Source organism: Cololabis saira, chromosome 1 (assembly GCF_033807715.1).
Source record: "Cololabis saira isolate AMF1-May2022 chromosome 1, fColSai1.1, whole genome shotgun sequence".
NCBI lineage: Eukaryota > Metazoa > Chordata > Actinopteri > Beloniformes > Belonidae > Cololabis > Cololabis saira.
In genome coordinates, this window is record NC_084587.1 from 29,001,374 (window position 1) to 29,016,279 (window position 14,906).

The 14,906-nt window shown below is 39.4% G+C and overlaps 1 protein-coding gene across 1 annotated transcript in view; it reads left to right on the forward strand.

Annotated features, from left to right (window-relative positions):
• Window positions 1-14,906, forward strand: part of LOC133442222 (uncharacterized) — a 38,197-nt gene that overhangs the window by 21,150 nt on the left and 2,141 nt on the right. The window contains exons 33-63 of the mRNA XM_061720178.1: window positions 35-62; window positions 156-240; window positions 336-482; window positions 661-869; window positions 1,001-1,104; window positions 2,600-2,718; window positions 2,843-2,998; window positions 3,156-3,370; window positions 3,462-3,547; window positions 4,712-4,848; window positions 4,931-5,056; window positions 5,148-5,338; window positions 5,419-5,507; window positions 6,206-6,330; window positions 6,435-6,562; window positions 6,679-6,796; window positions 8,081-8,299; window positions 8,432-8,602; window positions 9,084-9,233; window positions 9,324-9,388; window positions 9,475-9,604; window positions 9,856-9,941; window positions 10,050-10,179; window positions 11,132-11,322; window positions 11,425-11,515; window positions 11,606-11,735; window positions 11,814-12,004; window positions 13,296-13,451; window positions 13,531-13,667; window positions 14,540-14,679; window positions 14,770-14,864. Coding sequence (XP_061576162.1) covers window positions 35-62; window positions 156-240; window positions 336-482; window positions 661-869; window positions 1,001-1,104; window positions 2,600-2,718; window positions 2,843-2,998; window positions 3,156-3,370; window positions 3,462-3,547; window positions 4,712-4,848; window positions 4,931-5,056; window positions 5,148-5,338; window positions 5,419-5,507; window positions 6,206-6,330; window positions 6,435-6,562; window positions 6,679-6,796; window positions 8,081-8,299; window positions 8,432-8,602; window positions 9,084-9,233; window positions 9,324-9,388; window positions 9,475-9,604; window positions 9,856-9,941; window positions 10,050-10,179; window positions 11,132-11,322; window positions 11,425-11,515; window positions 11,606-11,735; window positions 11,814-12,004; window positions 13,296-13,451; window positions 13,531-13,667; window positions 14,540-14,679; window positions 14,770-14,864 — 4,145 coding nt within the window. The remainder of the gene's footprint in view (window positions 1-34; window positions 63-155; window positions 241-335; window positions 483-660; window positions 870-1,000; window positions 1,105-2,599; window positions 2,719-2,842; window positions 2,999-3,155; window positions 3,371-3,461; window positions 3,548-4,711; window positions 4,849-4,930; window positions 5,057-5,147; window positions 5,339-5,418; window positions 5,508-6,205; window positions 6,331-6,434; window positions 6,563-6,678; window positions 6,797-8,080; window positions 8,300-8,431; window positions 8,603-9,083; window positions 9,234-9,323; window positions 9,389-9,474; window positions 9,605-9,855; window positions 9,942-10,049; window positions 10,180-11,131; window positions 11,323-11,424; window positions 11,516-11,605; window positions 11,736-11,813; window positions 12,005-13,295; window positions 13,452-13,530; window positions 13,668-14,539; window positions 14,680-14,769; window positions 14,865-14,906) is intronic.

Below are 14,906 nucleotides of genomic sequence, written 5' to 3' on the forward strand. Positions count from 1 at the left end.
TGAAATAAATGTACTGCTTTTTTGTTTTTTACAGAGACAGATATCTGTCATGGAGTGAACAGGTAAAAATATAAATACCCTGTGGTATTTTCATTTTCAATACACTGTTGTAAATCAATTATACTGAAGAAGCTGAACTTTATTTTAAACCATAGCACAGAGCTTCAGCATCACCTGGACAGTGGAAGCATGAGTGGACGTTCCTGTGACTTTGCAGTGGAGGAATTTGCTTGTGCCTCCGTAAGAAAAAAACAAAATATAAACATCTCGGATTAACAACTGTCAAACGTACATCAGTGAAGGATTCAGTTTACCTGCCGTCTTTAATTACACAGCTGTCAGCGCTGACGCCACAGGGCCTGGCAGAGATGTTGAAGTGTAATCGCTCCTCCACCTCCAGCGGCTCCACACCCGTCTGGAAACTTCTCCTCTCTAAAGCCTCTCTGGTGCTGGATGGAGCTCTGGATCTTCTGGCCAACTCTGTAAGATTAAGTTTGACTTGTAAAACATTTGTTAGAATTACATTTATTTATTTATTTTTCCCTGTTGAAAAGGTTTACTTGTAAAAAAAATATGTATTATTCCCCACAAAAAACAACTTTGTGATGAGTATAACTGCAGTAAGGAGCTATGTTCACTGCATCTTCATGTATGTGGCAGACGCTGGACCCCAGAAGTCCCTCAGTGTCCATGGTTTTGGACGCCTTACGAGAAATCCGATTGGACATAATCAGCGCAAACCTTAATGAGCCCGCCATCATCCAGCTGTGGTTTATCCACCGCCTTCGTCCTTTCTTGCCTGCCGTTTCCTCCAGCTTCCTTTCATGTCTCTCCAGTCAAGATTTGAACTGTAGCACCTATCAGCACCTGTAAGTAGTACACCTTTTATCTGTAATTTTGAATTGCCTAAGGGTATATCTCTGTCTGTCTGTTGTCATGCAGAAATATTGCCATACTTGTGGTTGATCTTAATGCCCTTTCATCTCATTTCTGAACTCAGCGTGCAGGTTTTCAGTCACGTTCAGCCACAAATGAGTCTTGCCACGCAGATGTCTGTGAACACACACTTCATTAAGGTTTTCCTGAGCAGGAACAACACTGCAGGTAGGAGCCTGTGTTACAAGCTGTTGCAGTTTAAGTATATTAAGAACCACAGCATGAGTTAATGCTGTTTATAACATTGTAAAACGTTTCACTATACAAAACGGCATCTGAGACATATTTACATTTAGATAACTTGTAGGGGCTTGATGCCTGCATCAAGCCCCTACAAGTTTGAACTTTGAACTTTGAATAAGTTTTTGATTTGAGAATTGCTGTTGTTTGTTTTATCAAAGATGATTTGAAATAATGAACTGCTAACATTAAATTGAGACAGAGTAAGTGCAGCAGAAGCTAACAATTGTTTGTGTGAAAATGTGTTATTCAAGCTTGAAATCTTTTATATTTATTCATAAATATGGCCTTAAAAATCACCAGATCTTCCAACAAGTCTTTAAATAAGAGGGGATGTCTGAAAATGAACATTTTTCAACAAATGGATAAAAATCATGAAATATTCCAATAAAGGGTAAAAAAGAAAAAAAAAGTTAATATATGTGCCTTTGGATTAAAAAAAAAAGATCTGGGACCTATTAAAGTCTGATTATTCCTGTTCTCTCAACCCGCTGTGAGAGGTTTCTTCCTGTAAAAGGAAGACTCTCAATAGTCGCCTGGTGCTTGCTCAGAGCGGGGGATCCTATCGAAGAAAAGTTTTGATGCAATCTGTTGGTTTCCTTAGTGAAGCCATAATTATTATTGTTATTTTATGGGTTTTGTATCAATTGGACCAGTTTGGAATGAGTTGAACTATATTGGTGAAATGCCTTGAGATGACATTCGTCTTGATTTAGCGCTCGATAAATAAAGCTGAACTGAACTGAAAAAAAAAGAATCATCATAACACACATTTGGCTTAATATTCAGGGGACACAAAAAGAGGAGATTTATGAATACACCAGCTGTTGATTCTCATCAGGCTGGAAAAGTTTACAGAGCCATCTTTAAAGTAAAGACTGAAGAACAACAGTGTGCAAAGCAGCATTGTGAAGATAGAGAAACTGTACTGTCATCTGCAGCTTGCCAAAGAAAGAAAAATGTAATCTAAATAAGAAACTATATGTTTGAAGAAAAGAAAACATTGCGTCCCACCGTTAGAACCTTCTCCGCATGATTGTGGTTGTATCATGCTTTGGGTCTGTGTTTTCATCCAGTATATAAGCAAGGTTGTTAAAAACTCTAGGATTATTATGATCAGCTGTAGTTGTTGCAAGATGAAAAGTGACTGGTTCTAAAAAAGTGGATCATTTTTAAATGTCGAACCAACAGCTAGCTGCCATTAATAGCTCCTCAACATGAATATGGCTTACAATGTTAAAATGTTGTGTGCTCCTCAACTTTCATTTTCTTAAATTCACATTGAAAAAAATTGATGTTAACCAGGTTTCTTCTACATGACGCATTCCTGAAACATATAGAACCTTTTGTTTGTTTTGGGGTTGTTGTTGTTTTCGGTCATAGAAGTAAAACTGAATGTGTTGTGTGTGTTTTCATGGTTCAGATCCTACCTGCAGCTTACACATCAACCATACTGGCCAGTGGCTGCAGAAGAACCTGGGCGGCTTCTCCGTCCTCTTGTCCTTCCAGGAACTTGTGGAGCTCTACTCCAACTTTTCAGCGGTTTGTTATGTCACCTTGGGTCTCCTGTGTTTATGTTTGTTAGTATGCTTGTTTTAATTTTTGCACCTGCCGGCCATTAGCGTCGCTGTATGTAATATATGTGTGTGTGTTTGTGTACATGCAGATGGAAGCCCTGCCACAGCTCAACATCAGACAGCTGGCAGAGGTATCTGCCACACCGGGCCAGCTCACATCCCCTGACCAGGTCACCATGGTGATGAAACACGTCCCAGACCAACATTTCTCTTCCTTCTTTGATGACTTCTCAGCTGCTGTGTCGGTAAGCGTATCACCCTCTCATCCTGCCCACAAACACAAACTCTGAAATAACATGCTCTACTTATTTGACACCTGGAATCATAATAATGTCAGATTAAAACAAACAAACAGATGTTACTTATTCAAGCTGCTTTTGTCTTGTCTGTCTCTGCCTGCAGGGTCATGAAAACACGATACCCTCCGTGGTGAGGTCAGCCATGTTGGAAGCGGTCTTTGATCGCGGAAACCTTTCCCATCAGTCAGTGGATGACTCGGTCGTGTTGCAGTGGCTCCAGAGTCGACTGCGTCCCCTGTACAGCGACCTGTCACCTGACCACGTGGCCCCGTTCTTCAGAATACTGGCAGGAAGGAACTGCAGCGTTGAGCAGCAGGGGTCAGCGTGACACCAGAAAAACAAAACTAGCAGTTGGTTTTAACTCCATCAGTTTGTTAACTTTAGACAATTTGTTTTTTGTCCATTTCAGTGTAGACAACCTGAATTTGACTATCTCAACGCTTGGTGAAAACACACAGAAAGAAATCCACAATCATATCATCCAGGCTCTCAAAGGTAAGAAAAAAACTGTTCATAAATATAGAATGGCAGTGCATTAACTCCACGTACAAAGCATTTTGTCTAAAAATGTGTAATTGGTGAATAGGATTGTTCATGGATAATGGCACATTTCCTCGAGGAGTATCTCCTCAGGAGAAGCACCATTGTTGCTTTCCTTCTGCTCTTCATATTCTTTTTCTGGTGTGTGCTTTGCATGTGTAGCTATAAGCAAAGTTTACATGTATGCCAGTTTTCAGGTCCCACTTAGATGCAATGTACAACTGCAATGTGTTGCAGATTATAAATGTATGTCGCACAGCCCTTGTGCACAAGTGGAAACCACCAACTAGCCTTCAGAAAAGTATGTAGCTCTGTTGCTCAGTGAAGAGACTCACAGAGAGTGTATCATCAATATACGTGCCACTACTACCTTCCTGATGCACAGCAATGCTCAGCTGGAATAGTCATACTAAAAGTATTAAATGCGGTTATGTCAAGGATAAATTACATAATCTTTTCATTCTACGGTTGTATAGGTCAGAACTTTTGAAAAAAAGTGTCCCATTCAGGTCCTGAAACTGGGCAAAAATAAACTAGATTAAACAAGAAACCATGACATATGACACGTTCTGTGTGGAGTTTGCTTGTTCTCCCTGTGTTTACATGGGTTTTCTCTGGGTCTTCCAGCTTTCTTCCACTGAAATCCCAAAACAGATAGATCCAAGATCATTGCTGATGTGTTTTCTGTTGGACATTGTGTTTACACACATAAATGTCCCAAACTACAGCTTCTACATTTATCACGGTCAACATGATCATTTAACCACGTGTATTTGATTAGCAGCACATGGTTCCTGATGAGTTTCTATGGAAGCAGTAAGGATGAACTAAGTTTGTTAAACGCTGTTTCTGCAACTGATCAACATATCATAGCCTTTACATTTTGTACAGGGTTATGCAAAAACTTGATTGCCACAGGTGATTTGAGCATTCAGATAACTGATGAAGTTATTAGAAAAGCCAAAAACACTTATTGGTGACACTATGACACTCTTCAGAGAAGGTGTTCTGAGTATTGACCATATAGAAAGTTCTGCTCCTGTTGTTTTGGTCTGCATTCAACACGACACCTTAAATTCTTGGTTAACAGTTAACTTCCCTCATTCTCCTCCACATCAGGCCCACCACCTCTCCGTTGCTACGGTGACAACTACAACCACAGTTTCTACAGGTTCCTTGAGCGCTCATTCGTTGGATTCCAGTTCCCCAACTTGACCGCCTTCATGTCCCTCGTGCCTCATGACAGTATGGATAAGGTGTGACTAGTTGTAAGGGACTCCAAGTAAATACAAATGATACTGAGCAGAATGAAATAATTTAAGGTTTGTGTCCTTTTAGATAATAAACTCCATGCCTCTGTCGGATCTTGGGGATTTCTTGCGTCGGCCTGATGTTGTCGACAATGAAACACAGCTCTGTGAACTCTATAACAACTACATCCAGACACCTGCGTTTTTGGAGGCTGTATGTATCGCACACCAAAACAAAAGCAAAACACAGACACATGAAGCTATTGCAATCATATAAACCCATTCATCATGTGCATTTGCTGCAGGAGTCTCTGCCAGATGTGGTGAAGAGGCCCACTCTGGTTTGCGTCTGGCCCCGGGCTCTCAGCAGCTCCAGCAGGTTGGAGGTTAACGCCTGGTTTGACAGAAGACTCCACAACTACTTGAGCTTCCTCACAAAGAGCCTGATCAGCCCAGACGTCACACACAACGCCTCATGCGTGGCCTTCCAGAAGCTGTATGTGTCGTTGCAACTATACACAACAAATATGTAGCTGATGTGTGTGTATGTCTCGATTTAATGATGTGTTTTCTCAGGGTGTTGGTTCTTGGGGACTACAACTACACTGTTGCTGACTTCAGGAGGCAAGATGTGTTCGACACCGTAAAAGATTACCTCAGAGCAGGTCAGCTTTTAGAGCAAGTCATTGTGATTTAAATCAGAGGTATTTTTCTAGATTTAATTTGGATAATTTACCGTATTTTCTGGACTATAAAAAAAAACAATAAAAAAAAGATATACAAGCCGCACCTGCATACAAGCCGCATCCGCTCTATTTAAAAAAAAAAGATATGCAAGCCGCAGATATTTATGTTGTTAGATTAGATATTTACTACATGTACAAAACCATTTTGAACTGTAAATGATGTACATGTTTGTACCTAAATAGATCCTTTCCTAACAGTGTCTTTTAACACGGCAGCAACTTTGCTGATTAAAACGGGACAGAACCAAGAGAAAATAACCGGTATTTATTTATCTATTTATCTGTTTGAAATCGGCTTCTACCTACTTATATCTGCTAAAGAAGAAGTAGCATATTCTTCTTTGCATTTATTTTGTCTTAGTTTTTATTCTAATTCCGGTTAGCACTCCCCCTAGCGGTGGAAGAAAAATCCACAGAATAGCCGCACCTTTGTATAAGCCGCATGGTTCAAAACCTATGAAAAAAGTAGCGGCTTATAGTCCAGAAAATACGGTACTCTTAATTTGGGAGCAGCTGCTTATGGTGGGACAGTATTTGGATTTTTTATTTCTTGTCATGACAGAAATCCATCCCTTAATTTCATTGACTTTATTATTATTACGATTTTTCTTGTCCAGAAACACCAAGGTGTTACAACTCCAGCGACCCAGAACTAAACTCTACAGCCTGGTTTGTCGAGTACATCGGCCCCTTCATGCCTTTCCTCACTCTGGAGGATCTTCAGACATTTGGATCTGAACAGGTGCTGAATCAGGATCTGGATTTGTCTGATTGACTCAAAGTGGAATTAAAAGGAACATTGTTTATAAATTTAGGATCTACATACTTGATTGTCTGTTTCTGCAGGTTCTCCAGGTGTTCACCGTGAACCCTCTGAACATCGCGCTCCTCAATCATTCTGTGTTACCGCTGAACCTCACCAACTACTACACTCAGCTGATATACCAGCAGGACGCCAACTTCAACCCCCTACTGTGAGTTAGGGCCTTTAAAACATGCTGTACTTACAGCAGACACGAACTCGGCTGCATTACGACTGACATACTGTACAGCACGTGATCTCTGAGTGCTGTTTCCACTCTCTTTGCAGTCTCCCTCTGTTGTGTCGGTGTGTCGTCCCCGGTCAGGCATTCACCCAGCTGTCTGCTAATGAAAGTCAAATAGTTCTGCAGAACCTCACCATAGTCTGCACAGACCTCGACCCTCAGGTAATATACTCAAACACAAGAATGTAGCAATGCTGCTGTTACCATTTCTGAATGGATGTTAAGAATTAACAGGGAAAACTGAGAGGGCAAATCTGTAAAAACAAATGAAATGAAGCAAAAAGGCATTTGATGTAAATACACTGCAAAAACTCACTTCTAAGAAAGTTCATTAAAAAATTAATTTTTTATTTATTTTTTGGATATTTTTACCCTGATTTTTTCCCCCATTTTATCACCCAGTGCTCCCACCTAAGTGACAGTCCTGGGCAAAAACCTTTTTTTTAAAGAAAATCAGAAAACTGTTTTGCTAATTTAAAGAATTCTGGTCAAGATATTTCTGCTCAAAATACGTAAAATTGACTAGATTTAGGAAAATTGGGATTATTTCTGGAGGGGCTGTTTTTGCAGTGTACCATATGATAACTCAACTAGAGGGCAGAATCCATAACTTTAGCATTCAGGTGGTCTCTTTGGATGTGCTTAATGCACTGAAGCGGACAATGACTACCATATGATTAGCAGTAGTCCTCTAAAACAAGTCCAGCAGAGCCGGTAGTGTGTCATGTCCGCATGGTGTAGTAACATGAATGAATAGTAGAAGTGGTTGTGAGACATATAACGCACAATTAATTGCCACAATTCATCAGCACACCCATTCAGGAATGTGAATAATTTGGAAAAAGAGATGTGAGGAAATTGGAATGACAACAAAATCATGGAACTGTTAGCTGCTTCTTGTACCTGACGTAGACGTTTGTTTGTCGTCTACTATGAATATGTTGAAATGTTCAACTAAAGAGTCTCCATCACAGAACACTTTCCCTTCATTTAATAAAACGTGCTGCTGTATCAGGAAATAAAAAAATTTAAAACTTTATGAAAGCTGGCAGAAAAAGGGAAATGACATGAGGAGCAGCGCAGGGGAAAGCGAGGCATGACACAGAAGCAGGAATGTACACACTCACAGAGGAGCTGAAAAGACACAGTTGCAGAAAACTGAGGCTGAGCAGACGAATTAAGCAAGGGACATCCCAGGGGAAAACATATTCAAAGTAAAACAGTAAGACAGAAATACAAGCTAAACACCAAACAGGAATCCAAAGGCCACAGAAAGAAAGATGATAATGTCTTTGTTCATTCACCAACAATTTCTCCAATTTGTGCGGAAGAAACCTGTTATATATGTGCAATAAATTCACTTTCTGTTGGGTAGAGAGTAGGGATTGTGTCTCTGTGTACCAGCTTGTCCAGTTCCTCATAATATTTTTTATTTTTCATCTCTAGATTTCTGCTGCTTTAGCTGCTAACTTTGGTGATGACATTGACGCCACAACTATTACTGCCCTCGGCAACGAAAGCAACAGCATGTCCGTGGGCCAGATCAAGAACATTAGGCCTCAGGACGTGTTTTTAGCTCTTGCCACTCTCAGCTCTGTGACGGGGTGGAGCGAAGGCCAGGCCAAGGCCATCATCCTGTCTCTGATGTCCTCAGGGATGATGAAGGTACCGCCTGCCCTCATTGATTTGAAATTAACTTTATTTCTGTATGCAAACCTTTATAGAAAAAAGTCATCTTTTTCGTTTTCCCAGTCTTTCATCTGTGTGCTGCCTGCACATTTGCTTTAATCCCACCAGATCAACAGCTCAGAATCACTCTTTACGCTGGGCTCCCTCATCGTGGGTTTACCTTCCTACGTCTTCCAAAGCGTCAGCGCCTCCCAGCTTCTCATCGCATCCAGAGACACGTCAATTATAACGCACATGGGGTCAGCTTCACAGGTTATCCAGCGTACTTTTGTCACTCAGGTAAGGCGTCAGCTTTTCTGCTGCAGGCTTTCAATTTTAAATGAATACACTTCATTTTGTTTTTAAAGCCCAGAAAACTCAACTAGTAAAGACTTTTGCAGACACACTTTCTTTGTCTCGTCCAAAAGACTAAGAAATGGACTTTGTGCCTGAAGGTGCTTTTAAGCTTTACTTTTAGTATCACTTCAACATCATGCACCATTTGTAATGAGCTTTGCAGACTGCTAGGTGGCACAGGAGAGTCATATCTACAGTAAAAACATACAAGTGGTATCAATATGTAATCTTAACAAGAAATCAAGTAGGTGCCTCTGCTAAAGTTTAAAATATGCTTTTGTATATTTTATATTTGGATGTAATCTACTCTTTAACCTCATTTGACTTGTTTCAGTTGGTTATGTGCTATTTGAAATTGATGCTAATCTCATGTTTGGAAAGAGATTTTTTGCTGATAGCTCGCTGCGTCTTCTCTTTCTCTCAGATCATATCATTGAACACCAACAGTGAGACGATTATACAGAACGTTCCTGATGACTTTGCCATCAATATCCCTCGAGTTCACCTGCAGAGCTTCTCAAGCAGCAGCACCGTCATCACCCAACTCAACCGAAAGAAATGGAAACGCCAGCAGGTACAGGGGTTTAATCACATGCACTTCAGTGTATTGTCACTTTTACAGCGTCATTACATTCTGCATTTCATTTATTTGTTTGTTTGTTAGGTTGAGTTGTTCTTCAATCTAATTGCAACAGAAAGTGCCACCACTCAGCTGGGAAGTCCAAATGAGTGAGCTTTTACTACGTTTTCTAAGCGATTAGTCAGAAAATACCCTGCAAACAGATTTCAGTGTGTACCTTTTTGTTTTTGTGCAGTTTGTCCTCCTCTGTGCTGCAAGGGTTCTCATGCACAAGTGTAAGACTGATCAAAAGGGTACAGATCAAGAGACTGATCAAGGCTTGCAGGAGGAAACGCAGAAACAAGGTCAAACTGGTGGAGACTCAGGTGAGATGGTAGAAGGGCGCATATGTACTTTCGATTGCTTATTTTGTTCTGCAATAATCAAGATCACACACACTATTCTGGGGGCGAAACAGAAAAAGAAAAAATCCCTTGAACACAAAGATGATTGTAATGTTGAAAGGAAACAAATTTAAATGTATGTCTCATCCTCCAAACTGATGGAAATGATGGCATATGGGTGCTGAATGATATGGATGCTTTGATACAGACTTTTTTTTTTTTATCCCTTCCAGCTGACCTGCATGTACAACTATATCAAAGTAGAATCAGATGCCTCCAACTTCACCCTCTACCCTCCAGATATTCTTCTGTACTACAAGTGAGAATCTGTCACGTTTATTTCTGTTGAATATTGGGTATATGGAGGCTTTCCTTCATTGATGTGACTAATGTGATGTTATTTTGTTTTTGTTTATCCTTCCTACAGTTACGCACTGGTGCCACAGGCCAGCTGCAGGTCCTACTTTGAACAACTGGGCGATGCAGACTTCTTTTTGTTCTCCTCAGCCCTCCGCTACAAACGGATTGCTCTGTTTGATAATGCCAAGAGCTGCCTGGTGAGACCCTAAAGGACTTTAATAAACTCATAGTTCATCAAATTTTATGCTAAAAGGAATTAAAGCATTAAAAACCTCTCTGCTCTGTAACATTACACACTTCAATGAAAATAATTTCCCCATTCTTTATAATGGCACTGCTTTTCTCCACTCTTGTTTTTTTTCTTGTGACATTTCCTTTTGTTTTATTAGTCATGTTGCAGTTGCATTTGTGTTTTCTGTTAACTAATTTTTGTCTGGCGAAGCCGATGGGAAAATCATTTTTGAAAGGTGACGTTGACTCAGAACCAAATAAAGGCTGAAATCTAATATCCACAGGGGCTGAGATACAAGTAAAGCTGCAGCAAATGCTTGTGCAAATCGAGAAAATTGACTACAAAAAAATAACCATATTTTCTGCCTTGAGGATTTGTTGAACCGTTAAAGCAGCAAAGTAACAAAACTGAAAGACCGTAGTTGCAGATAAGAGAGTGGACATGTGCTGCTTCAGTCCAAACAATACAGTGCGTTTTATATATGACGCATGCTGCACTTGTATTGTTTATTGTTTTTGCAATGCAAGAGTTTAAATTCACTACATGAGTAAGTTCCAGTAATTTACCTCAGATCTGATAGCCAATAAAAGTATTAGAGGTTTACAAACCTTTATGTTTTTCAGAAATAAACGTCCTTCATTTTAGGAGTCTTTGTCATGCATTACAATATAATTTTTGTTTAAAAATGAAGAAACTCTGCTTTATCAGATTAGTCTATTAATTGCTGAACTATTTGCTAGCCACTTTTTTCTGTCAGTAGAAACACATATTTTTGAATCCTGAATCTGGAAAAACACTTCAATGCTGGGCGACAATACAGTGTGAAAAGCAGAAATCTTAAACTCAAGGTAAATGTCAGGCGTGTTCAGTTCTTCTAATGTTGTCTGTTATTTGTTTCTTTTCTTGAATCCTCTAAGGGCATAACAAACACAAGCTTGACTGAGGACAATGTCTCGGTTTTGGGAAACATGTGTTGCGTGTTGGATGGATCCTACATCCAGAACTCTGATCCTTCCATCTTGGAAAAACTGCAGAGCTGCCAAGATCTTACAGAAGCTCAAGCAGCTGCAGTTGAAGCTCTTCTGACGAGCGGGAACACGAAATACGGGTATGTGAACAGCAGCAACAACGTGGAGCTTTTTTTTTCTTTTCTTTTGCACAAACATTTGGTGTCCTTTTTTAATAACCGGCTCTGATTTTTATGAACCAGAGAGCCCTCATCATGGACTGGAGAAACTCTGACGGACCTTGGCATCTTACCATTGTATATGCCCTCAACCTTCTATGATCATTTTGACAAAGTGAGTGATTTATGCACACAGACAACTAGCAGAAAAAGGTCCCATATGTAGCGTTGGATTGAGATGGGTTCATTTTATTCCTCCTCACAGCGAACGAAGCGCAGTTTCCTTAGGTACTTCATAAGAGTTCTCCGGAGCAACGGAGTGGGCAGACGAAAGAAGAGGAACCTGAGGAGAGCAATAAGAGCGTCCATCAGAAAGAAGTCAAAGCGATCCACAGGTCAGTTTTCTTCTCTTAATTGCTTTGCATATTTTTGTCCAAGAATTTAAAAGTTTGCCCATTTTTCCCTCGTTTCAGTCACAGAGTGCACAGTAGGAATGATCAGCTCGGTGACCATCAGCGATGAAACCTTCCCCTTTGACTATGACGATGTAAACCAGTTCAACTGCTGCCTCCAAGCCACGACTGTCAGTCAAAACCTGGACGCCATCACTCAGAAGGTGGATGAGGAGGAATACCTCGAGATTGTTCTCAGCAAGTTACGAGAGGTGGGTGGCAGGAACTATGGAAAGCTACATAAGCATAATAATAAACATGTATCTGCACGCTGTCATCAAATGCTTTGAAATAGCTTCAGTACAATGTACCGTATGTGTAATTATGATAAATGCTTTTTTCATCATCCGTCATTCATTTGGCTTTTTGTTTGAGTCCTTAAGCAAAGTTTAACATTGTTGAAGTTGAAAAATAATCTTTTTCCTAAGGTACAATCCATACTGTTGTACATTAAACAGTTTGATTTTTGATATTTAAACTGTTTCAGAAGCTCTAATTTACATTTATAACTGAGCAAGACTATGTAAATAGTGCGCGGTTGTTTTCATTAGAACAATGATAGATCAGTCTGCATCTCCTCCAAATGTGTCTTACAAGCTTTAGGTTCATCACCAGTCTTCTATCTTTTGGAGTTTCTGGAGCCATAATGAAAACATGTTAACTCATAGGTCTGCAATTTGGATACCTGCTCAAGTCCAAAAAATGTTTGCAGTGCAGATACTCTAGCTCAGGGGTCGGCAACCCAAAATGTTGAAAGAGCCATATTGGAGCAAAAACACAAAAAAACAATATGTCTGGAGCCGCAAAGAATGAAAAGTCTTGTATAAGCCTTAGAATGAAGACAAATGGCGAAAGGAAAAATGTTGAGAAAAAAGTCAAAATGTCGAGAAAAAAGTGGAAATGTTGAGAAAAAAGTCGAAATGTTGAGGAAATAGTCAAAATGTCAAGAAAAAAGTGGAAATGTCAAGAAAAAAGTGGAAATGTCGAGAAAAAAGTGGAAATGTTGAGAGAAATGTCGAAATGTCGAGAAAAAAGTCGAAATGTCGAGAAAAAAGTCAAAATTTTTAAATGTCGAGATCAAAAAGGAAAGGAAAAAGGAAGAAAAAAAGAGAAAAAAGGAAAAAAGAAGAAAAAAAGGAAAAAAAAGGTCAAACATTTTTGAAAAAGCTCCAGGAGCCACTAGGGCACCACTAAAGAGCCACATGCGGCTCTAGAGCCGCAGGTTGCCGACCCCTGCTCTAGCTTATTCTCAGATAACATTGTCAATGACTTTTGAGTTCTGTTTATAGTCCGTTCCTTTATTTGTCGTATAAGAACGCTTTTATGAAAAGCCTACACCTTTTTTAAGACTGCAGAGTTTGATCATTCACTTATGATGTGTTATCGTTGAGTTTTGTGTCCTTTAACCTCTTTTGAAAATACCCCATTACCTCTTTGCATCTAATACCACAAACAAGGATACATTTCACCTTAAGTCTTCTTCTGATTCTCTCATTATTAAAGGCTTACAATTCAACGATCCCAGAGGATCAGGTTCAGTTGTTAAGTGCAGCTTCCCGTGTTGCCACTGTTGAAGACATCAACTTGTGGAATATCACTCAAATCGACACGCTTGCTGCTTTGATGGATTCGTCTAACGGGGAGTGGGACCCAAACTTGGTGAGCAAACATCCTGGAAAATAATGTGTTTTTTAGAGGCTTCTGCACTCTTCATCAGTACATGTTTCTCCTCCTCCAGGCTAAAGCCATCATCACCAAGTATCTGAGTGTTGAAGGAAACCAACTTGGCAGCGCAGAGCTCAACGCCATCGAAGGACCCAACCTGTGCTCCCTGGATGTGAATGTTGTGAGACTCATTTCTCAACAAAGCCTCAAGTAAGAAGTCTGGACCTTTAGCAAGAGAGTTTCAGTGGGATGAAATTACATCAAACTACAAGTATATTCCTGAGGACATAAAATAAAATAAAAAACAGAAAGAAAAACAGAAAAAAAGTTGTTAACACTAATCCCGCTCTGAAAGGTTAAAAAGAAGCCTTTCTCAAGAGTTTCAGCAACAAGAAGCCACAGTCGGATCCATTCAAATAATAAATTCAATAAAATTGTCACCTTCCCGAAGAAGAGCGGTTTGTCAACAAAAACCAAATTATGATACATTACATAATTAACCTTTTTCTAGTTGTTGAGACCTCACTGAATTTTTTTTTTTTTGTCTGCATATATGTTAATAGTTAATACCATGTTGGTAAGAACCTAAGGCATATATGTATGTATGTATATATATATATATATATATATATATATATATATATATATATATATATATATATATATATATATATATATATATGCATTTGTGACATAAAATATATATGATATATTTTTTTATACATCACATATATTTATTTTATTAATATATATAAATCTATATATACATACATACACATATATACTTTTTTTTTTAAAGAACAGCTTCTTTTAACTTAAAAAATATATATACTTTTTGAGTCTGATAGCATGCCAGTGCACTAAAATGTCATTCTTAATGTGCACTTTTGAAGTATGTTGTAAATGACAGTATTCTAATTTATCCTATTCTATTCTAACATATAATTTCTGAGTTTGCTGTCATGCCTATTATACAGCAAACAACAGCATACAAATGTATTGTTATATTGAAAAGCAAGTTCCACATTGATAAGTGCTGCTGGGGCTTTTCTCGTGCCTCACGCCGTCTGTGTTTCCTGCAGAGACGCCGATGCCTTGAACGTGTCCAGCTGCACCAGCGAGAAGCTGAGAGAGTTGTTCAACATTGCCATTGTGGCATTTGGCAGCACAGCTCGCTCAACTGTCTCTCCTACATCTTACCAGCTCATTCATCCATACATTGGTAAGCCGATGGATACATGTAGTTCCATCACATGCCAGGAAAGCTTTTCTTTTTGCAAACTTTGTGTTCGTTTCTTTTCCTGTCCTGCAGGAGGTGCAACTACTTCTTATATCCGCAGTCTCACAGCCTCCAACGTGAGCATGGATCTGTCCACCTTCACCAGTCTGAACGAGACCGTTGTGCTGGTCAGTCTTGTGTTTATGTGCTTATTGTGAATCTTTCTTGGT